This window comes from Pieris napi, chromosome 24 (assembly GCF_905475465.1).
Source record: "Pieris napi chromosome 24, ilPieNapi1.2, whole genome shotgun sequence".
Lineage (NCBI taxonomy): Eukaryota > Metazoa > Arthropoda > Insecta > Lepidoptera > Pieridae > Pieris > Pieris napi.
The window spans coordinates 4,912,443-4,937,082 of NC_062257.1; the positions used below are offsets into that span (position 1 = coordinate 4,912,443).

Sequence of the window (24,640 nt, forward strand, 5' to 3'; positions counted from 1 at the left end):
TTCAACCAGTACTCAAAGAACAAGAAGTAATACCTGACCACCAATTTGGGTTTCGTGCACAACATGGAACAATGGAACAAATACATCGTGTTACTCATACAATACGGCAAGCCCTAGAAAGAAAAGAGTATTGTTCAGCAGTATTTCTCGATATACAGCAGGCTTTTGATCGCGTATGGCATAAGGGCCTCCTGTGTAAGCTAAAGTTGAACCTACCAAATACTGCCTACCTTCTCCTAAAGTCTTATTTGCAAAACCGTATGTTCCGGGTCAAATGTGAGGATTATCTATCATCAATCTGCCAAATAGAAGCAGGAGTGCCTCAGGGCTCAGTGCTGGGTCCATTCCTTTATACAATCTTTACAGCCGACATACGAGTTACGGACGATGTTGTCATTGCAACCTATGCAGACGACACTGCAATCCTTTCCTGCAATAAAAATCCTAACGAAGCATCCGCAAAACTACAAAAATGCCTGGACAAAATAGGATTATGGTTAAAGAAGTGGAGGATACGGGCAAGCCCAGCGAAATCAGTTCATGTTACGTTCACACTAAGAAGAGAAGAGTGCTCACCGGTGACTCTGGGGGGAGCTGTTTTGCCAAAACGGACTACAGCGAAATATTTGGGCATGCACCTGGACAGACGCCTGACTTGGCAAGACCATATAAAAGCCAAGAAGGAGCATGCTATTGGTAGGCTTCGTAGCATGAACTGGCTATTAGGTAGAAATGCGGCACTCAGTTTGGACAATAAACTTCTCATCTACAAAACTGTAATTAAACCAATATGGTTCTATGGGATACAGCTCTGGGGGTCAGCAAGCCGCTCCAATATCGAAATCCTGCAGCGGCTACAAAACAAAACACTGCGAAATATGAGCGGAGCGCTGTGGTTAACACGAAATACTGAAGTCCATAAATATTTGGGAATTGCCACTGTCGAGGAAGACATTAAAAGATCAACCGTGCGATACAAAATGAGACTTCAGCAACACGTGAACCCCCTAGCTTCGGGCCTCTTGGAAATGACGGACAGTGTCTATCGGCTAAAAAGGGCGAAACTTGCCGCAATCTGACAGTTTAAAAATTACGGAGGGAGTAAAAATTATTGGATTTGCGTTCCCTAATTGCCAACCTTTCCCCTAAAAATCTGATAAAAGCCAAGAGGCTGATTGCAGATAGATGAAGAGTTTAAAAAAAAAAAAAAAAGTGGCAGAATCATGGTAGCCATTCTAAGCCCTACAACTTCAGCAATGGCAGTAAATATATATATTCCCTTTGATACATGTGAGTAAATTCCTTTTTGGGTCTTACATACTTTGTATTGTGTTTTACGACTGTTTTAAAGTTTTCTCATGCAATCATTGACCGAAAATTTTCTCGCGTTAGGTTCATTTTCACGTGTAACATGATTTTAAGATTTGCCGCCAATTCAAAAAAACAAATAACCAATGAATGCAATATACTATATGTCGGTTATCGAAAGCTGGCGCGTTCACAGTACTCACACTAATGTAATTTCACTATACAGTATGTTTAAAAATATGACTTTTTTGCCAAGCTATATATTTTAGTCTACTCTGGTTTTAGTAAGGTTGGTGGTTTAAACAATAACGAGAAAAAAGATCAACACGTAAAGTAAAGATCAACATAAACAGTAGCAAAGCAAAACAATAACTGTCTCTTTTACACTCATAAGCTTGACCGAGCGCGAGAGAGACGGACAGTCTTTTCATGATGCATATTCAGTGTGACATCACGCCTCGCGCTTATACACAGACACTACACAAGCACAAAGTGTAAATGTGTTGAAGCCGCCAGCTTTAGATAACATATCAATAAATTAGGTTACCAAAGAGTTCTAAAATTTAAATTTAAAAACGTTTTCATTAGCAATGTTTCTAACTGGCCAGTTGGGGCCTCAGAGCCTAGCGGTCTTATTAAGAGGCAGCTAGGTGAGGGGTACCGGGTTCGATTCCCGGTTCGAAGGTAAGTTTTAATTTAATTTAAATTTGTTCTCGGCCTTTGGGAAGGTTGTGCGGTACCGGTCGAGTGCCTAAACCGTACATGGAGGACATAGTCGAATTTCTAAGGCAAAAAGCACGAATTATAAAAATCTCATACTTGACGCTGGCTAATGCACAAACCGTGCCAGAGCCATATAAAAAAAAACTGGCCGGTTCTAAACATTTTCAGTGTTACCCACGTATCAGAAAACTTGAATTTTTGAAAATTATAATATAATTAAATAATTAATACTTCCTCATACGAAAAGAAAACATAGGCATGCCTTATCTAAGATAAGACAGAAAAAGGTCTAGACCTAGAAGGTTGGAGTACCACTGTTTTTTTTACATTTTATTATTATTATTTATTAAATCTTTATTTAATCCATAAAACAATTGGTTAGTTTACATTCCTTCATATTAGTATTAGTTAAGTTAGTATGAGTTTTAAACAAAATTTAAGTTAGATTTATTTTAAATTTTTTAGTGGTCTAGTTTTTGTATGGCCCCTTTTGGGGTAAAAGCCTCCTCCATATTTTTCCATTTCTCTTTTTTTTACATTACTATAAATAAAATAATGAACATACCTGGTGCACTTTAGCCGACTCGGGATATTGATATTTTCCAAGTGACGAATACGACTCGTCGATGCACACCGACAATACAATATCCAAAATTTTGAGCTGAAACAATACAAATACATTTTAGGACACAAACCAATTGTGGCCATACTCCTCCGAAACGGCTCGACCGATTCTAATGAAATTTTTTATGCATATTCAGTCTGAGAATCAGCAACTATCTTACAATAGATAAGCACACCAACACCAAGTGATAAGGAGTGTCCCCAGAATTGTTTTTATTATTAAATACATTGTTTTTTATTTGGCATTAAAAAATACATACAACCCTTAATTTCCACCTCTCTACGATCAACCCCTATTTTTATTATAGTAGATCGTTAATTTTATTGAACTAAAAAAATGTTTCCTAGAAATAATATACATGGCAACACAACGTTTGCCGGGTCTGCTAGTATACATATTTTTAAAACACTAGCTGGCCTGGCGAACATCGTACCGCCTAACAGTCGATTCTTTATTCGTTTAAAATACTTATTCTGCTATTCGGGACACCAGTCTAGCTAGTAAGATAAAAAAAAAGAAAATTGATAAGATAACAAATACATTATGTCAAAAAATAAAAATTTACCTTCCCAGAACCCCTCCACTAACACTTGAACTTTATGCTATGGTATTAAAGTTCAAATTGACTTTTAAGTATTATTACGAATATTATGTATGGGAATATAGAAAAGTGTAGTTTTTAGACTTTTCCACTCAATTTTTTTAATTTTTCTCTCCGTAAGAACCATCCTCGTACTTCAAAGAATATTATAAAAAAAGAATCAGACAAATCGGTCAAGCCGTTTTCATGTTATGTCGTGACAACGGAAAACGGGTTTTATTTTTATATATATAGATATACATACCCGTAACAGCTGATATTTCTCTTGCAAGCCCAGCATAGCATACGCGTGGAACAGATTAAATAACAAAGGCAGATGCGGCGGCAGCCGGTGCGTATGCGGATCTGGAGCTGCCAGCGCACGCGCACAACATAATACTTGATCGGATAGACTTGTCACCTCTTCGCGGCTACACCACGAGCTGTAGCCATTGTTGACTGGAAGAAATATACATATAACTAAAAAGCTACTAGCAGACTCGGCCAAGCGTTGCTGTGGCTAAGGTTTTTGTTATATTACAAAGTAGTAAACTATTCAAGGGAAACGGTAGGAGAACACCAGTCATGGGGACCACCATGCTTTTTTGGTGCCATTAAATTGTAGCTTATGTGAAACGTTGATACTTTCAACGCAGCGCCATCTGTTAGAATTGTGACTGTCAAATAATAAACAAATAATTTGCAATAGAATAATATTGCGGGTATAAATTGAGATGTAAGCTATCCTATCTTTTAAGTTGGATCAAACTGCACACGGTGTGTAAATTTGATGGAAATCGGTTAAGTAGTTTAGGAGTCCGTAGCGGACAAACAACGTGACGCGTAATTAATATATATTAAGATATAAGGCTAAAATGCTTGGATCTCCCGAACTACTCATTCAAATAGAATTTTATTTGCTTTGTAGAAGTTTGTTACTGCGTGAACGTTTAAATTTAGCTAAAAACTGTGACGGAATTCATAATAAAATCTGCTTCAAAATTTTAAAATTTGTGAAGGAAGCATGGTGTACTTTAAAGGCCAGCAACGCACTCGCACATGGACACTCACTTCTGACAATGAGATATTTCCGAACCAAATAGGGTCCTTCAAGAAAAGAGCGTACCAATTCTTAAAAGGCCGGCAACGCACACGCGTACCCTCTGGGATGTCCATAGGCGGCGGTATCACTTAACATCCAGTGACTTTCCAGAATGTTTGCCCCCTGTTCTATAAAAAAAAATACCTGGTGGATCTTGTGTGGAGAAGTGGGCCAGGAATACGATAATCTTCATGAATACTATTCGAACATCACTTGTAGGACACGAGAGGAGATAATCGCCTAATCTGAAAACATATTATACAAGCTACATTTTAAAAAAGTTACCCAATTAGGATATATTTAATTTGTATTGTTTTCTGTTGGATTCGATTTTTCATAACTATTTCGACATATTATATCTATGGCGACATTATCTGGGGTTTGTGTTGGACTTTTTTATGTATCTGTGGCATTTTATTTCGTTAGCAAGTCAACATAATCATAACCATTTATATATATTCAGATCTTTCAGTCTGTGGTGAGCTCGGTAATACCTTTTAATTGTTTATTTATTTATATTATGCAAGTAAGGGAGCGTTCAAGTATTACGTCACGGACCCCCCCCCCCCGTGTAACGCGCCGTAACGTTTTTCTGTACCTAATAGTAAACAGTTTCGTGACCACCCAGTGACTCTTTATACCTAAAAGACGGGAAAGTCGAAAATAATATTAACAATAACGCGTAATTCAATACCCAGTAGTCCCAGGCCCTTTTATTAACTAGATAATCGTTGACTTAATCTTAATACTATCTACTATAATTATTATAATATTACCTGTGTGTATGTTTGAAGAGATCTGTGGCAAACCAAGCTCGAACCGTCTGCGAGCACCTTAGATGTTGACAAATTATATCGTGCCTGTAAAAATACAGAAATAAAATTTAATAATACCTTCTCATAAATAACAATAATTGAATATTATAGTACTAATATTAAGACAATTAAATTAAGGAAATAATTAATCTAAACCAAATAGAAAGCTTTTATTAGATATAAAATAAAACCTAGAGATAAATATAAATGCCAATAAATATTTCGCCGCTACACCTAGAAGGTAGAATTTGCTTTTAGCAGTAAGTCTGCCCATTAACATCATTTGTCTTTTTGAACTGAAACTTCTTTAGAATTCGTTGTGATTTCAAACCGGATGCAACGGAAAAAGCGACAGTAAAAAGTGACAACCACATAAATTAATAGGATTTGGCGTGGGAGAGAGTGAGATAGGAGGCATTATACAGTGTATAAACTTTAAATTAGTGTGTATTTCAAACTTTTATTATTTTAGTTTTTACCAAATTAAAGATTGATATTAAAGTTATAAATAAAAATTTAACATTAAAATATATATTTTTTTAAAGAAAAGATCCTACATTTAGATAGAGAAAAAGTCTAATTTACATAATATTTTAATTATAAAAACTTTGTTTTTGAAGGTTTCACTTCTACCACGTGTGAATTGGACACGTGATTTTTTTCTTCTATTTTATTTCTCCTGTTTTATGTTATGTACAACCAATCAACAAAGATATTTGAAATTTGCGGGACATTGATTACCCATGATGACCTTTGGTTCTTCCTTTTTATATATTTCCAAAAAATATTTTTTTATATAAGTCCTACTCATAAAACAGAATTCTATCACTCTTCCTTTACTATGCAAAGTATCCTGCTATGGAATTCCTTACCAATTGATATCAGACGAGCTCTTAAAATTTATTTTAAAATCTTTTTGAAAATTTTTCTTCTGCCTCGTAATTAGCTACTACTTATATATTAATTGTGACTCAATTAACCTTTGGATTAGCTTTTACATTTTTGTTCATATATATTTTTTCTTTAGATTTTATTTTGTTATTTTGAGTTTTATTTTGTTAATTATCTATGCACTTCTTGTACTTTACCCTCTGTAGGTATTTCTTTTTTTATTGTTCCATATTAGGGTTGCCTGGAAGAAATCGCTTGTTAGCGATAAGGCCGCCGGTTGCCTAATAACTTATGTATGCTTTTTTATATGTATGTTTTTGTCCGGTAACGAAGTGTAAATAAATAAGTTTTACTCACCAATCCGTCGCTGGTCCGCGTAGAGTTTTCTTCGTGTGAAAGCCAATTTGAAAGAGAAATTTGGTGGCCAACTGCACTGCTAACATTGACATCTCCTCGTGTTCTGGACCCTAGAAAAATCGAACCTTCATTACAATTCTATTGTGAGTTTTTTTATGAAAACAACATTGTTTTGGCAAATTCCGGGTAATTTCGACGTGTGATTGATGATAATAATTGCATCTCATATACTGTCCATTCTTAAACAAACGCATCGCATACATGATTTTACATTATTGTGCCTTGTGTGTGCACAAGACAATGAAAACGCAAAAAAAAATCAAGTTCCTATGAGTAATAGGAACTTGATTATTTATTTATTTGAATAGTCGGATCTAGTTATTTAACAAGTATTATTTTTTTTAAGGTTTAAGAATTGCATACATAATTCCCTTACTGAGAAACAATATTTAAAACTAACATAAAAAATTAGAAATGAAAGCGCACAGATGTAGGTACATATATAAAAAACAAAACAGCAACAAAATTGTGGGTAGACATAATAAACTTGATCAGTCAACCAAGCAAAACACAGATGTTCGAATTTGATTTTTTACTAGATGTGGCATTGATGGCATAGTCTGATATAGCAAGTTTATATTAATTATTTTATTATTTTTCATAACACTATTTTATTTTTAGTTTATTGTTCCATTTATATATTTTGGGTAAATGGTTTATAAAACATTTTAATCATTATTTTTTATTTGTTTTTGTTTAATTTAATTACTAATGTATAATTTAAATTTAGAGGTGTATACTTAATTTTATGTAGATTAAGTACAAGGGTGTTTTATATATATATATAATATTATATGTTTGTCACTTATTTGTATGTATTAATTGTGTGAGTTTTCTATTTTTCTATTCAATAACTGAGAAATTAAGAACATAATAAAAATAATCACCCAAACTGCGCTCTGCGATCCAGGATGCAGCCGCATACAACACAATTTCTTCATAAAATTGAAGTGCTCCAAGCTGAATTGATCCTGGTTGTGACAAAACGCAATATTGCTGCGACGTACCGAGTTCCATATTGGTTTCGGTATGGTACTTTCTCTGTAACAAAAGTTGATTATAAAATGGCTTTTTTTTAAATTGTCTATTTATGTACTATGGTTTGTGAGAGATCGCTTAGGGGCCGTTCAAGTATTTATTTATTGGAAACTAAACAGATACATCACTATACAGAAAAATAAAATAAATGTAAAATATAAAATAAATAGACACATTGGACATATCCTCAAAAAAAGTTTCACTAATAAAAAATACAATACAAAGTAAGACAAGACAAAACATGACAGCGAAATTTAACACTAAACCAGCAGCTACAAAAAAAAACCTCAAAGCTTAAGATATTAAGAGTTTTAACTTATTCTTAAATGTAATGTAAGCAAATCTACTGAAATTAACGTACGTTCGAACCCTGGCTCACGTACGTTGGGTACGTACGTTCGTACGATGGGTACGTACGTTCGTACGTTAGGTACGTACCTTCGACTGGAGAGCCAATCGCATTAATAGAATAGAACTCATGCGCAATAACGGTCATCACCATTGATTCGTGCCTGTATATGGCAAAACAACGTTTACCGGGCAGCTAGTTAGTTTATAAATAGCCGCTCTAAGGGTAAGATTCAAAGTGGAGACCGGTGACTTCCATATGACAAAAACGTTGTTTACACACGTGAGTACTCAGAGTACTCTTTTTTTTTAATGGCTCTGACACGGTTAGTGCATTAGCCAGCGTCAAGTATAAGTTTTTTAATAATTCGTGCTTGCCTTAGAAATTCGACCGTGTCTCCATGTACGGTTTAGGCACTCGCCCGGTACCGCACAACCCTCCCAAAGGCCGAGAACAAATTTAAATTAAATTAAAACTTGCCCTCGAACCGGGAATCGAACCCGGTACCCCTCACCTAGCTGCCACTTAATAAGACCGCTACGCTATGAGGCCCCTAACTTAGAGTACTTAGTACTAAGTCTCGATTACTATACTTACTTGAGAGTCATACTCTTCATAGATTGTTCGAGTGAGGTGCTGATTGTATCCTTTCGTGTGTAAAACAACATATAGGCGTTCCACCATCTCTTTTGGCGTTTGTATGATATCCTTTTGATTGTTGAATCAAATACCTGTAAACAATAAAAATATTACATTATTGTTTAAGCGAATACACTAAGAGCTGTCCAGAAAATACTCAGCCAGCCAAAATCTAAATCATTCATATAGGTCACACAATGTACACTTATGAAAGAAATATATATGGGCGGATGCCCTTTATCATAAGAATCAGCCATGTCCTCAATAAGTTGTAATGTGGGTAGGAACAAAAGAATCACAAAAAGTATCACCCTTACAGCAATTCACTAAAATCTATTCACTAGTAATTAGGGAATCACTTAATCAATCACTTTTAATTAGTTTTGAAACAACAAGGCACAAGATTACTCGGAACAAAAGCGATTCGTCGCAAACGTGGTGCGCTCGCCGTTGACGTTCGAAAACTAAACGAAATTCAACATGGCCGCGCTGACCATCGACACGACGCTCCGCCAGACTGACAATAGTCAAATCTCGTTCCAACAATTCCAGTATTTCTTAACAGATGGCGCTAGGAATGCGCCGTCATATACATTAAATGCTTCTAATTTTACAAACGGAAGAGAAGAACTGGCAATAAACTCTCCGCCACTCTTTTTAATCGCCAAGTTTTTTGCCTGCTGAAGTATTTCCGAACCAATTAAGGGTCCTTCGGGAAAGAGCGTACCCCGTACGTACTCGTACGTACGAATTCCTAAAAGGCCGGCAATGCACTTATGAACCTTCTGGCAGTGTGAGTGTATCAGCCCATTTGCCCCCTGTTCAAAAAAAAAATTAGCTATCTTTACCTCGCCCATATATTCTCCTCCAAAGCATTGAGCCTTCATCTCATCATCATCGTGCATGGCACATTCCGACACCTCCCCATCGTCCAACTTTACCCACCGACCAGCCGAGCCCGTGTCCCTGAAATTTAATACACACACAAATTAATGTTTTGCAATAATATAAGACCCATTAAATATATAAACCGTATTCATCGTCGAGAAAAGATTTACAAAATATGAAGTGACCACAAAATCACACATGTTCTAACCCACGCCTTGGAATGGAATTGGGTAGGCCATATTGCAAGGTAATGTACAGATAACTCAAACTCAAAATAACTTATTTATATAGGTAAACAAGTACACTTATGAACGTCAAAAGAAGTAATCGTAAATTTTCATTTACTACCAGTTCGCAAGTCAAGGGCGTAGAACGGGTAAGAAGAACTGGCTAGAAACTCTCCGCCACTCTTTTTAATCGCAAAGTATTGTCATACAAATTGTTTGAACTTAAATCAATCCCGAGGATTAGGATCATTTAAGTACTCCTCGGGACAAGACTGTATTCGTCAAATTTATAAAAAGCTTTATTGATTAATTTACGTTTAACGAGGGCTTTGATTTAATTAGTGATAATTCTTTGACTTCCCTTGGGATAAAAGATGGACCACCATTTTTACCTAAAACTTAATTATATGAGGTAAAGTACCGGAAAGTCGCCATAATATCATTGTTAATCGCTTGAATATTATAAAAAACAATAACCCCCCCCCCCCCCCCCCCCAAAGACATCGTAACGATTTATTAAACCCCCTTCCTCCCCCCCTCCCTACCTCCCCGTTACGTAATACAAACGTTTTCAAACACGGGAATGATGGGGAACTTTTAAATATTATTTATAATTACATATGTTTTAAATAATTTTACTGATTTTCAGCTTATTGGGATTTATGTACCTTCCACTCTCATTTTTTGGTCTAGATTGACCGGACTCATTATCCAATTTCAACATATCACATACATATAATTAACAACATACTTTTACGACAGTTAAAGACATACCTCAATAACACATATGAGAAGTAATGACCACCAGACGCCTGACCGGAATGAACAACAATCCCGCTGAGTTCGTACTGCGTGCACCGCGGGTCCTTTTCGGAATCCTCACTTCCTTCCCATATGGTCTCTCCCTCCGCCTTTGCTAGACCCCAAGCTGCAAGAAATATTAAATTACTAAACGCCCCTTTTAAAACTTCATTATGTCAAACTGTTTCGACTAGATCTTTCTAATCGCAGAGTAAACCGAACTTCACAGAATACGGAAAGTTTTTTTAAGGTCCGTTAAAAAGTAGGAACGTGCACGCAATGCAACCCTTTCTGAAGGCCGATTTACATTATCTTAGTATTTAGGAGAGTGCTTTAGGATAGTACTTTAGTTGAAACATGTAAACGCTACTTGCTTTAGTACGGTTCTACTTGACTTTCAAGTTGAATCAAAATAGAATCGCTTTTTATTTTTGTTTCAAGTGATACCCCTCCCGCGCCCGCGCAACCCCCGAGATCTTCCCTCGTTGTGTGTAAACACGTAATTTAGTAAAATCTTTAGGAGAGTGCATAAGTGCCATGAAACGCGTGCGTGATTTTTGATTTTTAAAGATGGCTAAATCTCGTCTTCTATTTGTTCCATAACTATAGTTAGTATTTTGCGTAGAATAGAGCGTATTTGCCGACGTCGTTGCGCGTTCATTGTGGCGCTGTAATGATACTCTACTGGAAGAAATGTAAACGTTCACTCGCAACGCACTAAAGAACTTGCCTTTCAACTTGTACTAAAATACTCTCCTAAACACTAAGATAATGTAAATCGGCCTAGATACTTAGCTACCTGCGCACGCGCTCTGACTTCTGATTGGTCGTTACGAGTATGGGTTATTGTTTTTGTATAAAAAGATTTTTTGTTATGACACTCAATAGTAATGTCATGTATTACGCTTCGCTACGCAATAGGCACAATGGATTTATTTTCTAACGTGGTTTTGAAGAAATAAAAAAAAAAAACTATTAATACTTAACATAATTGAGCATATCGATATGCATCTCTACAATTCTTACGCACATCACTTCACTTCTCCATAAAAGCTGTAAGTGCGAGCGAGACAGACATATAAATATGATTTATCGTCACTGTATTTTATTTATTTATTTACACTTCGTTGCAAATAAAAGAAACACAATACATAAAAATTATAAGAAAAAAAAAACATGATGCGTGCGAGAAGTGCAGAATCCTTAATCTAAAGTAATACAAAAAATAATATTGATAACAAACTAAAAACTTAAAAGCTAATCTTACAAATACATGAACAGCGAATAGTGATGTAAAAGGAAACATAAGAATTATACAAGTCACGATTGATGAGGATAGGATAAGGTTAAGAAATGATTATACAGAAGAGTTTTAAAAGATGACAGAGAGGTAGCCAATCGTACGGAGTCAGGCAGCGTATTCCACAACATAATGGCGGAGATCGTAAATGAATTGCCTAAGAAGGATGAAGTGTGAGATGGAATTTCCAATAAACATCTATTAGAAGAGCGTAACATATAGTTAGAAGGACCTAAGAATTTTATCGAGGTTATCATTCTTCAGCGACGTTATGACCCGAACCTTCAGTTCATAATGCGTCGACTATAATGAATAATTTGAATGGTTTTTTTAAATCAAATAGTATAGGAGAACTGAATATAGCTTACCTGTATATGGTTCGACGTCAAGATCCCTTGGAAACTCGAAGTAATCGTTAAACTTAATTGCACACACCCTTTCAAAATCGTATTCAAAACGTTTAAGCTGTATGACTAGAACTGGGGGTAGTTTGTTTAAACATAACCTTTTGACTGTCACCACCTGAAAGACAAAATTAACATTTCAGAATGCCGAAAACTGAATAAAGCCGGAATCTTTTAACTCAAGTTTTTAGTTTTAACAAATTTTTGCAATAATAAATAAAGTACTTTATCATCTCTTTCTAACAAATTGTGTTAACACTGTGATGAAACGAGACAGACTCTAAACGGTGCAATTAGATACTCTTTACAGTATCAGATTGAAATTGCAAGAACCAAGAAAATTACTTATTATTAAATTTATGGCAAACTGTTAATTTCGTAATTAATTTAAATTATGAGTTCTTTGACACATTGCAATACATATTAAATGTTTTTTATATAGTTTTTCAGGAATAACACGCCTAAAAAAAAACTAAACCTTTTGAGTTAATAAACCTAGTGTAGTGATTATAAGTGCAAGTGCTGCCTTGCGATTCTGTAACTCACTTTTCTCACTCAAATCAGAATGCCATTGTTTGGCATTCTGATAAACAATAAACTACAAGCTCCCTCTTTATCAGAATCGCAAATCGTAAAATTACTGCTTCACGACTGATTTGAGCGCGACCGCCGCTGCGAATCCGCTGTGCGAGTTCGAAAAGTGAGTTACAGAATCGCAAGGCTGTATCTCGGACACACGGAAATAGTGTCAAAACATTATAGAACACAAGATTGTTAATGAACTAGTATTGTAGAAAATTAAGTCAACATAATGTTACTAATTAGCCATAATTATTGTTTGGGCTAGATTGTAACTCATGTAAAGTCGCACTATCTATTGTTAACTTTATTGTAGGAAAAAAATTATATCCTGTATATTTTATAACAGCTGGATCTATTCGTAGGATTTATGATTTTATGTCTGTTTACAAATACATCGTTTAATATTTAATTAAAATTGACGTATTGTTAGGGGTAGTGTTGTGTACTGCACTTTATCATTGTCATATTGTGTTATTTTGAATAACATAAAAACTTAAATGAGTTCTTTGTTCTCTTTTACAAATATTAAAGAATTCAAACTTTATTGCCTAAAAAGCAAAAAAAAACATTGAAACACGCGGTTTTCTCGCTACGAAACGATATCTTTAACCCTCGAAAAAGTGTCATAAAGATTTATTGTAAAAAGTTCGAAACTTATAAAAACAAAAAAAAAATATTAATAAAATTAAACAAAAAATTAACAAAAGACAGAAATTTTTTGACATGCCAGAGATTACAAACCATTTGGCCGGGCACATTTTTCAATTTTAATACGAGTCTGAAAATCAGACTCTATACAAACATTTCATTTGTTAGTGAATGTATCCATTTTATTAAGTGCGGTGCAATACATTAAAAGCATTTACGGCGACGGATTATACCTGTTTTCATTATAAACAGTAAAAAACGTACAAGTGACATTTTTTTACAGGTTTTCTAAACCTGGAATTGGTAGGCATTGATGCCAGATAAAGATTGAAATAAAGTAATTAAAGTTAATTCGATATATTGTTCGTGATGTTGAAATGTTTTTTATTTTTATATTCAATTTTACCTTTAGTAGGTAAATCTTGTAGTAGTAGGTAGGTAGGTAGGTAAAACATAAAAAAATACGTAGCATTTTATATCAAATGGGTCAAATTTGTCCCTTTTTCCGTGGAGTACTTTTTACTAGCAACATTTATGAAATGTCAGATTTTCACGGAATAAAAAATCAGAGTATAGATAATCTATAATAATAACGTACCTTCTTGCTACATTTATCACAATGGTATGCGTCGGCGCCTTCCAGCAATTCACCTCGTACGTACGCCTCCAACGATTCTTGGAGCCGCGACATATTCCGTATATCCAATGACACTACACTAAACGGCTCCTCCTTGCAATATCTATAAAATATATAAAAAAAAGTATATGTTGGTGTCCTATTATTAATATTTAATATCTATATATAAAAATGAATTGCTGTTCGTTAGTCTCGCTAAAACTCGAAAACGGCTGGACCGATTTGGAAATTTTCGGCTTGAATTATTTGTGGAAGTCCAGAGACGGTTTAAACAGTGGAAAACATAAATAATAAGTAAAGAAAAACACTAAAAACGACAATTAAATTTTCCAATAAAATCGGTTCCTAATTCGTCAGTCGTGGAATAGTGACGGATCTGACAAATAGTAAACTTTACAGGGCAGCCATTTCAAAATAATATCATCATGTTAGTTTTGTCATAACTATTTTAATTCATATTCTGTTATTATGAAAATTGGCATACAAGCAAACAAGAGGGTTGGTTTTGAAACAAAATAAAAATAATAACATTAAATTTCACAGGTTTCTAAAAAATCACATGTTTCTATCAAATCCGTCACTTTATCGCTCTTTTATCTTTTAAATTTATACTCTCAACCATCATACATGTTACAAGGAGGCTGTTCACCAATGTGCCTATATGTGACTAACATTCGCTCGTGTCAGGCACAAAAGACTGACCAACTTGTATTTAAGAAAAAATAATATCACAAAACAGCTGGTTGGAGACCAAGTATACCTGTGCGGGCAACCTTTGCAAATCTTCTGGTCTGAGAAAGTGCCTCCCATAGTCTTAGCCATCAACTGCTCTTGTCCCAACGATTTGAGGGCTTCATCCAAAGACTCGACGAGAGACATGAAGAATTCCACGGCATCTTGTTGCTCGCGTAGATTCACTGGTTCGCCTTGTAATCTGAAGAAACATATTTATTTTATAATCTAATTGAATCCGTGATTGCAAAGGACATTGTCTAATCGAAAACACTGAATAAACACTAATACGATTCCCGTCTGCAAAAACATCTTAAAAGGCCGATAACGCACTCGCGAGCCCTCAGGCATTGTGTCCGTATGCGGCGGTATCACTTAACATCAAATGAGGGAGCGTTCAAGTGTTACGTAACGAATTTTGGGGGCTTTTACCTTTTGTAAAACGTTACGATGCGGGGCGGGGATTGAATTACGCGTTATTGTAAATATTATTTTCGACTTTCCAGTACTTTACACCACATAATGATAACTTTTAGGTATAAAGAATCACTAGGTGGTCACGAAACTTTTTACTATACTTGGATACAAAAAAATGTTACGGCGCGTTACAAGTGGGGGGGAAGGAATGTCAATAAACTTCAAAAATTGTGTGACGTAATACGTTCCCATTCTGAGTTTTATAAGCGTGGCGATTTCCTAAATCGTTGGAGTTACGCCCCGATAGACGCCCCGCCAGACGTAGGCACTCTGTTACATAGGAATTAACATTTCATTATTTCACTTATATTCTATTGTTATACGCAAGTTAATATAGAGTAAAAAAACAATCCAAAATCCAATCAATTAAAGCACCTCGATGACCCAGGAACCGATTATTTTGTTTTTCGAATCAAGGCTGTATACAACTAAAGTAAACATAACTATGCGAATAAAAATAATTTATACATACCTGAAGTGAGCCCAAAGTCCCCTCGGTACATAATACTGAAGTTTGCTGTAGTGCAAATGTGCGAATATCGCCTGAACCTGCTTCAGTATGGTGATGTTGTACTCGGCGCTATTCTGGTAAAAATTTACATTTTAAATATATACTACTCTAATCAGTTCTTCAGCACTTGCTCCTACGGTGAAGGAATACATCGCGAGAAAACCGGCATGTCTCAAACCCAAATATGGATGACATGTGTCAGACACAGAAGGCTGATCACCTACAAGTGTACAAAAATAAAAATGATCTCAAACCCAAATATGGATGACATGTGTCAGACACAGATGGCTGATCACCTACTTGTCTACAAAAATAAAACTGGTCTCAAACCCAAATATGGATGACATGTGTCAGACACAGAAGGCTGATCACCTACAAGTCTACAAAAATAAAAATGATCTCAAACCCAAATATGGATGACATGTGTCAGACACAGATGGCTGATCACCTACTTGTCTACAAAAATAAAACTGGTCTCAAACCCAAATATGGATGACATGTGTCAGACACAGATGGCTGATCACCTACTTGTCTATAAAAATAAAACTGGTCTCAATCCCAAATATGGATGACACGTGTCAGACACAGAAGGCTGATCTACTTGTCTATAAAAATAAAAATGATCTCAAACCCAAATATGATGACCCAAATTAAAGATTTGTAAATTTTCAAAATAAACGAGCTTTATTGTTTTTTCTAATTAATCAAGGACTCAATTGAAAATAATATATTCCTTACCTCAATATTATTTTCCATCATATTATGATGCATCTCGCCAGAGAAATCTTCGTTCGGATCAGTTGCCGCTCCTGAAATCAATCGTAAATTACTAATTTTGTCATTCAAAAATACATTTTCTATACGGAATACATTTCTATATTACTTTAAATTTATTTTGAAGAAATTATTTAAAATAAATATTAATAGACGTAGTATTCGGTATTCTATAAAGGGTAACTTTGTTTAAAGTCTCTTAACACAAATGAGACATTTTTTACATCACCAGGGCTCACAGCCAGAACCGAAAATAAAATAAAATAAAAATAAAATATGTTTATTATGGAACATAAGATACATGTATCATTTATTCCACGTCATTAAATTTGAATTTGTAGGCATCCCTACTCATCGGCAAAGACAGAGGGTGTAGGCCGAGAGAAAAAGCCGGCGTAAAAAACTCTCGGTACTCTTTTAAAATAGCAAATCATCAAACAACACTTATTTTAAAACAAATATCGCAAATGAAAGTAGCCTGTCAATATTGGAGGCGTGTTAGTTGAATAATCTCTTTCTGAGCGGCTTGATCCCTTGGCGTTGCGTAGAGATATAGGGTCACTCTGCATCTTCTACCACATTTACCATGAAGAGTTTTTAGAGGAGTTCGGATTAATACCAGCAGCTGAGTTTCATCATCGGACGTCGAGGCAGAATACAAAATACCATCCGTATCCCCTCGACGTCCGTCGTTGCACACTTTTTCAAGACAGTTTTTGTCACCACCACTATGTGGAACCAGCTACCCACTGAAGTATTTCCGAACCAATTCGACTTTTACAAAAAGTGCGTACCGATTCTTAAAAGGCCCACAACGCACTTGCGAGCCTTCTGGCAATGTAAGTGTCATTGAGGTATTACTTAACATCAGATGAGCCTCCTGGGGAGCGTTCAAGTATTATGTAACGCAATTTTTGGAGATTATTGACCCCCCCTCATGTATCTCGCCGTAACGTTTTTTTTAAAACGTTTCGTGACCACCTTGTGTCACTTTAGTCTCGTTACTATTATGTGGTGTAAGTCGAAAATAATATTAACGATAACGCGTAAGTCAATCCCCGCCCCGCATCGTAACATTTTACAAACGGGCCCCCCCCCCCCTCCCAAAACGCGTTACGTAATACTTGAATGCTCCCCTGGCCGTTCGCCCCAAGGTCTATGAAAAAAACTTACCTTGTACAGTGAGTAGCGAATCCCGAACAGCGCGTACGCAGTACAATTGTTGCAATACAGAGTTCATGTAGCAAGTGGCGCCAGCATTTTTCAACCCAACTAAACCAGCACAAGGGCGTGGTCCAACACACGGCATATACTCCCATTCCGCGAGCGGCATGTTCCTATCTGTACAAAATTTTTATTAAAATAAAATTTCCAAAAACATCAGCAATGAAGTTTCGGAAAAATACAGTTTCTTCTGGAAAAGTAATCTTTCTTTTTTGTTAAACTTAATTAATTTTAATAGTTTGAACTCAACAACTAGTACATACTCGTAGTACAGTACGAGGCCATTTATAAGTCGCATCGTGCTTTAAGAAAGAGATACACGCTTTGTAGAGCGTCATCTATTTCACACCAAACACTATTAGGACACAGAGACGGCGCTATACGAATCCGAAGCTAGCCGAGTATCTCTTTCTAAAGCACAATGCGACTTATAAATGGCCAGGTACTTTAATTATTCGCTAGGCGCTTTAGGCGGGTTAGGCGGGTTAGGCGCTGTTTGCTTAATGTGAAACAAACTTGAAATAAATTATTATTATTGCACATAGCAGCCTTGTCGATACTACGCGACTTCTTTCTGGGAAATGTAAAAATTTATATAGAAATGAAATTAATCAAGATCCAACATCTACGGAGCTTTGGATTTATTTCCATATTTTTAAAATATGGAAATAAATAATTAATTGCAGTTAAAAGTGTGAAAATTTCGAAGTATTTAGTAGACAAAATCTAGATTATATATGTGTAATATACAATTATTCTGACTTATTACAGAGTTATTAAAAATATATAAAATAAATCAGCGGCAATACCTCTTTAGGTCTTGGCCTCAGATTTCTGAATCTATTTCATGATCATTTCTAAATCTAATAGCCTCCTGTGTCTGACACATATCGACTTTTTGGGTCTAAGACATGTCGGTTCCCTCACGATGTTTTCCTTCACCGAGCAAATGTTATGTGCACATAGATAGAAAGTCCATTGGTGCGAGATCGAATCTACGACCTCAGGTATGAGAGTCGCACGCTGAAGCCACTAGGCCAACGCTGCTCTATTAAAATTAAAAAAATACTTACCGCTATAAAACATTAAATGCAACAGATTGGCCAAGGCCGCCATATTGAACAGGCATCCGTGCACGAGGGACAACAGCAAATCCGTGGCTGCAGCCACTGAGCCGGCGGTACGACATAGTGGTGTGGGAATGTCTTCGCCGCTACCCTCTCCTCTGTCGTATTCCGACATACGACACCACGCCCACGAGTATGGCCATAGGAATTGTGTTACCACTTCCTGTAAATTGCCTCAAGTTACATACGATACGGGCTTCTTTAAGGATATAAAAAAAATCATAAATAAATAATAAACTAATAAACTTTATCAATATGTCAAAATTATTCTAACAAAATCCTACAAAAAAACGAGTCCAGAAAAAATATGAGATAGCTCGGATACAAGTATAGTAGGATACAAAGTCGCTTAGTATTATAGTCATTATAGTATTTTATTAAAATAACTTTTACAAAAGAAAAGACTTTTTTAATGTTTAAAGAACTTTATTTCTCATGACAAAAAATGTATTAAACTTAATCCTAATATATGTATAAATTACGTGTCACGTTGTTTGTCCGCTATGGACTCCTAAACTACCGATCCGATATTAATCAAATTTGCACACCGTGTGTAGTTTGATCCAACTTAAAAGATAGGATTACATCTCAATTTATACCCGCAATATTATTTTATTGCAAATATTTGTTTATTATTTGATAGTCACAATTCTAACAGATGGCGCTGTCTTGAAAGTACCAACGTTTAACATAAGCTATCTACCTTTCACATAAGTTCTCCTACCGTTTCCCTTGAATAGTTTACTACTATGTAATATAACAAAAACCTTAGTCACAGCAACGCTTGGCCGGTCTGCTAGTATAATATAAATATATGAACGAGATACGCGTCGCCATCAGCTATCCCAATTTTAGTCTATTAGTCTCATTCTAATATGTCTATTTAATGCCATTTTGAATTGATTAAACACGCTGATGTTACGAATTTTAGAGGGTAATTGATTAAATAATTGCACACCCTCATACTCAATGGATTTCTTTAAATAATTTATGCGCGGCTTCGGCAAGATAAGCAAACTCGCTCGACGAGTATTGCGAGTAGTGGTGTATTTGATTTTTTTAAATGATAAGCTACTATAGAGAGAGTTATTCAATATTTTGTTAATTAAGATACATGTGCTATAACCATATAGTTGTTTAATCGTCATAATTTTGGTTTCTTGATAGATTTTATTAGTAGGTGTTAAAAAAATTTATTTAAATAGTGCTTTTATTAATTTATTTTGTAGCGTTTGTATCTTAGAAATGTTGTTTTTGAATGCTGTACCCTATATTTCAATTTGATATATGAAATGTGGCTTCATTAAACTATTAACAAATGACGTACAGATTGCGGAATGCATTTTGATATTTCATCCCATTTTTTACCGGATTGAAGTTATGTATTATTTTACATAATTTTAAGTCGGTCAAACCTTTTAGGAGTATGGAAAGGAACATTGTGACACGAGAATTTTATATATGTATTAGATTTAAGTGTGTTGTGTAACTTTTGTAAATACATATAACATTAAAACCTTATGTAAACAATGAATAAATGAGGCGTATTTATTGTTATTAATAATTATAGAGGGGGCCTCATAGCCTAGCGGTCTTATTAAGTGGCAGCTAGATGAGGGGTACCGGGTTCGATTTCCGGTTCGAGGGCAAGTTTTAATTTAATTTAAATTTGTTCTCGGCCTTTGGGAGGGTTGTGCGGTACCGGGCGAGTGCTTAAACCGTACATGGAGGACACGGTCGAATTTCTAAAGACAAGCACGAATTATAAAAAAATCCTATACTTGACGCTGGCTAATGCACAAACCGTGCCAGAGCCATTAAAAAAAAAAAATAATTATAGAGACTTACCTTGAAATTTACTTTTACTTTAGTACAGATTTAAAATATGTTTAAAAAGAAAATACCTTTAACAAACCCGAATCCTTATGTTCCGGATGCGCGCCATATTGAAACTTAACCTGCGCAGGAACATGTGTGAAGAGCTCCTTCGTCAAATTTAAATGACCTTCGAGTAATGTGTCGTCTAAGGTTTCGGGATTATCGCGTAATGCCCGCAGCCATGCCACCTGATCAAAAAATTATTTTATATTTACAAGAAAAATTACCTATACTCTGATTTTTCATTCTGTAGAATTCTACTATAAGTGTTGCTACTAAAAAAGGGTGCGTGTACTTATGTACGCGCGAAGTTCTTTGGCATTATTAAAAATAGTTTTTGAAACTGAACAAAGACTGGAAAAGGAGTCATTATAGTCAATAAAGTTCAGTTTACATTTGAAAAATTAAATAAATAAATATTTATTATTATTTTCTAATTATTATTAGTATTGATTTAAATATTCAATTTAAATCACTTCTTATTATAATTCAGACGAACATATAAAATTCGCACTTGTATAATGAAAACACGTGTTTTGAATGTAGAAACTGAAAGTATGTGGATAAATATTATAAATATAGTGACACAGTAAACAAAGGCGGCGTGCGTGCCAACATGCGCCACTAACTTCATTCTGTTAATTTTGTGTCACAAACTTCAAAAAGATGGCGCGTAACCGTGACGATTTGCTACAAAATTTCTCCCATACGTCGATAAAAAAGTTTCACTTCAATAGCTAATTTGGAACTTATATAAAACTTATCCGTACATTGTGAAACAGACCCTTAATCACTCATATTTCCCTTTCCTTCCCGAAGATAACGGTAGAACATTTCCCTAAAAAAAACTTCTCGTTTTATAATAATTAATTTTTCAGATAAAAACTTACTTCTGTAGCAAGATCCTCCAAAGTTTTAGCGGTCGGTCCGGCTAAGGCCACTAGCCGACACAAGAGCTGCAGAAACTGATGGGCGTTCCTCGAATGTTGAGTGAGGCGGGGCAAAGTGGCCGCTCCACCCGCACCTCCGAGGGCCAACAGCGCCCCCCTCGCCCCTCCGCCGCCGCCCCATCCGCACATAGACAGCAATTGTTCTGCGCACGATACTCGCACCTAGGAACATATACAATGTTGTTCAGTTAAGAGTTAAGTTCCATGCACTTGATTTGAAAATCAGTAAATGTAAGGAGAAATTTGGAAGATTTAGACTTCAGTAATGGAAGTTATGATTACATAAATATGCTACATATATGGAAAAATTGGCGTTTAGTTAAAAAGGAACCTAGTTATTCAAACTAAATCTGCTCGAACGATACTTGGACGTAGTCAATAACAGGTGCCTACTGTCGTACTTCGAACCTTACTTAGTTAACTAATTATTAAAATATTACTAGCAGACCGGCCATGCGTTGCTGTAGCTAAGGTTTTTGTTATATTACAAAGTAGAAAACTATTCAAGGGAAACGGTAGGAGAACACGAGTCATGGGGACCACCATGCTTTTTTGGTGGTTATGCTATAAAATTGTAGCTTATGTGAAACGTTGGTACTTTCAACACAGCGCCATCTGTTACAATTATGACTATGTTATAATAAACAAATATTTTGCAATCAAATAATATTGCGGGTATAAATTGAGACGTAAGCTATCCTATCTTTTAAGTTGGATCAAAATGTACACGATGTGCTTATTTGATGGAAATCGGTTAAGTAGTTTAGGAGTCCATAGCGGACAAACAACGTGAGGCGTAATTTATATATATTAAGATTGCAATGTCGACGCTTCGGTGGACGGAGAAATTGTGAATATTTTTGAATTTAATATTTTTTTCATTAAATAAATAAATAAACAAATTTTTATCCGCTATTAAAACAAAGAAAAGTCAACGTAAACAATTATTCCGGATCTCTATCCGAGATATAATTTTAATGTGTATTAAATTAAATAAATCCATTAGTACGTATTGTACCTATTATTATTCAAATATATATACCTGAGCGCTGGGGCAGTCAATCATCAGGTACAAAGCCGTGTCCTGCCACCACGACTCATGCAGCAGATCTTCCAGATGTCCACCACCAAAAGCCATACAGATCGTCACAACTTCCATACACTCCCGGACCACTACAAAATAGATAAATCAGTAGTTAATAATTAGAAAAATTATAATAAAAATTAACACCACCAAAAATAGCTAAATATGTGTTAACTTAAATCTTATCTCGCGGAACATAAATAATAATTTGTGTGTTATAGGGGCAGAACTATATTGGGTCCTTGATTTTCTTATTTGGTGATTACGTTCACAGTAATTTACTTTTTTACACATATTAACCATACGTTGTCTATGCTTGAAAACGAAATGCATTTTCGAGGATTCCTACAATAAATTAATACGTTTATATACTATTATTTTTGAGAGCAGTATTTTCTTAAGATGTTGTCATGTTCAACTATCGTCAGTAAACCGACTTTACAGACAACCACTTAATTCGAAATCCAACATATTGACTAGTAATTTATTGATTGAGGTGTGTGTGTGTGAAGGTGTGTCTGTGTGAAGGTGTGTGTGTGTGAAGGTGTGTGTGTGTGAAGGTGTGTGTGTATGAAGGTGCGTTTTAATGTGATCTTATACGTTGATTCGATTTGCTTATCTCCTTTGACAAGACACGTTGAATATTATATGGAATAAGTCGGCCTGCGTACTCATTATACACAAATGTGGTATAACACGAAAAACAATAGTTTAATTCCAAATAAGGCCACAGAGCGCTATGAAAAACTTCTCAATACTTCTACTACCCGTACTATATGGATCTCAAACTTGCCCACTAAAGCGCAGCATACAAAGCTACAGTCAAAGATTCATATAACTATGTATGCTAGGGAAGAGAATAATTTATAATATAAAGAATACATCATTAAGAAGAATAACTAAGGTAGATGTCACAATGAAAATAAATAAACTTAAATGGAAATGGGTGGGGCACATGGAAAGAGAAACAGAAAAGTGGAAATAACGTAATTTGGACGAGGCCTTTGTCTAAAAAAGGCACACAGATAGAAAGACACACCTAGAATTGAATGAGATGCTAGAAATATAAATGTATTTAAATGTAAAGTATCTAAAATTAAAGGCTTTTATTATTATTATGCTCCCAAAGCCTTACTCAAGTTTTCAATTAAAACGTGTCCGTGCGCTCGTAAGTACGTACACAATACGTACTAACAGACGCACAGATGCCCAAAGCTGCACACAATACGTGTCCCAGAAGTCTTTATAACACACAATCAGAGCACAAATAAAAAACAGTTGAACACGTACGTGTGACGTCATCCGAGTGCACCAATCCGGTGACTTCCAAGGGCTGTGCCACAGAGTAAGTGAGTGCGTACAGAGCCCGTACCGTCGCTGCTGTCGGTACTCGCCACCATACAAGTGACGATACCGAATCACTGTCTTCACCACTCGTTACCACCTGTATTCAAACTTTAGTTAGTAAAGTTAATTATATTCACTATAACAAAAATAACAATATTCATCATTTATGAGCAGTGTTGGAGTAGTGGATTCAGCGTGCGACTCTCATCCCCGAGGTCGTAGGTTCGACCCCGGCTGTGCATCAATGTACTTTATTAGCCCATTTAACATTCGGTCGAACGGTGAAGGTAAACATCGTGAGGAAACCGGTTTGCCTTAGACTCAAAAAGTCGACGGCGAGTGTAAGGCACAGGAGACTGATACTTGCCGAATAGATTAACACATGATCATGAAACTGCGCCACTGATTTATTTTTTAACAATATTCATAATAATCCGTTTCAATGCAGCGTTTTTTAATTAAGTTTTAAAATAGATATGTTAATTCTTAATTCAATCACTCCCTTTTGGTAACCTTTTTGTGTACTTGTTTGATTTCGCTGCTTTTTCACATATTAGGTCAC

At 35.5% G+C, this 24,640-nt stretch overlaps 1 protein-coding gene across 1 annotated transcript in view; it reads right to left on the reverse strand.

Annotated features, from left to right (window-relative positions):
- The window catches only part of LOC125061897 (probable ubiquitin carboxyl-terminal hydrolase FAF), a 72,280-nt gene that overhangs the window by 10,966 nt on the left and 36,674 nt on the right, over nucleotides 1-24,640 (reverse strand). Inside the window, exons 26-45 of the mRNA XM_047667532.1 lie at nucleotides 24,022-24,175; nucleotides 22,690-22,820; nucleotides 21,588-21,809; nucleotides 20,724-20,885; nucleotides 18,766-18,982; nucleotides 17,642-17,809; nucleotides 16,433-16,503; nucleotides 15,656-15,768; nucleotides 14,735-14,908; nucleotides 13,936-14,077; nucleotides 12,072-12,225; nucleotides 10,377-10,530; nucleotides 9,336-9,453; nucleotides 8,446-8,579; nucleotides 7,349-7,502; nucleotides 6,402-6,511; nucleotides 5,115-5,198; nucleotides 4,483-4,583; nucleotides 3,502-3,695; nucleotides 2,597-2,692 (exon numbers count right to left, since the gene is read on the reverse strand). Coding sequence (XP_047523488.1) covers nucleotides 2,597-2,692; nucleotides 3,502-3,695; nucleotides 4,483-4,583; nucleotides 5,115-5,198; nucleotides 6,402-6,511; nucleotides 7,349-7,502; nucleotides 8,446-8,579; nucleotides 9,336-9,453; nucleotides 10,377-10,530; nucleotides 12,072-12,225; nucleotides 13,936-14,077; nucleotides 14,735-14,908; nucleotides 15,656-15,768; nucleotides 16,433-16,503; nucleotides 17,642-17,809; nucleotides 18,766-18,982; nucleotides 20,724-20,885; nucleotides 21,588-21,809; nucleotides 22,690-22,820; nucleotides 24,022-24,175 — 2,853 coding nt within the window. The remainder of the gene's footprint in view (nucleotides 1-2,596; nucleotides 2,693-3,501; nucleotides 3,696-4,482; nucleotides 4,584-5,114; nucleotides 5,199-6,401; nucleotides 6,512-7,348; nucleotides 7,503-8,445; nucleotides 8,580-9,335; nucleotides 9,454-10,376; nucleotides 10,531-12,071; nucleotides 12,226-13,935; nucleotides 14,078-14,734; nucleotides 14,909-15,655; nucleotides 15,769-16,432; nucleotides 16,504-17,641; nucleotides 17,810-18,765; nucleotides 18,983-20,723; nucleotides 20,886-21,587; nucleotides 21,810-22,689; nucleotides 22,821-24,021; nucleotides 24,176-24,640) is intronic.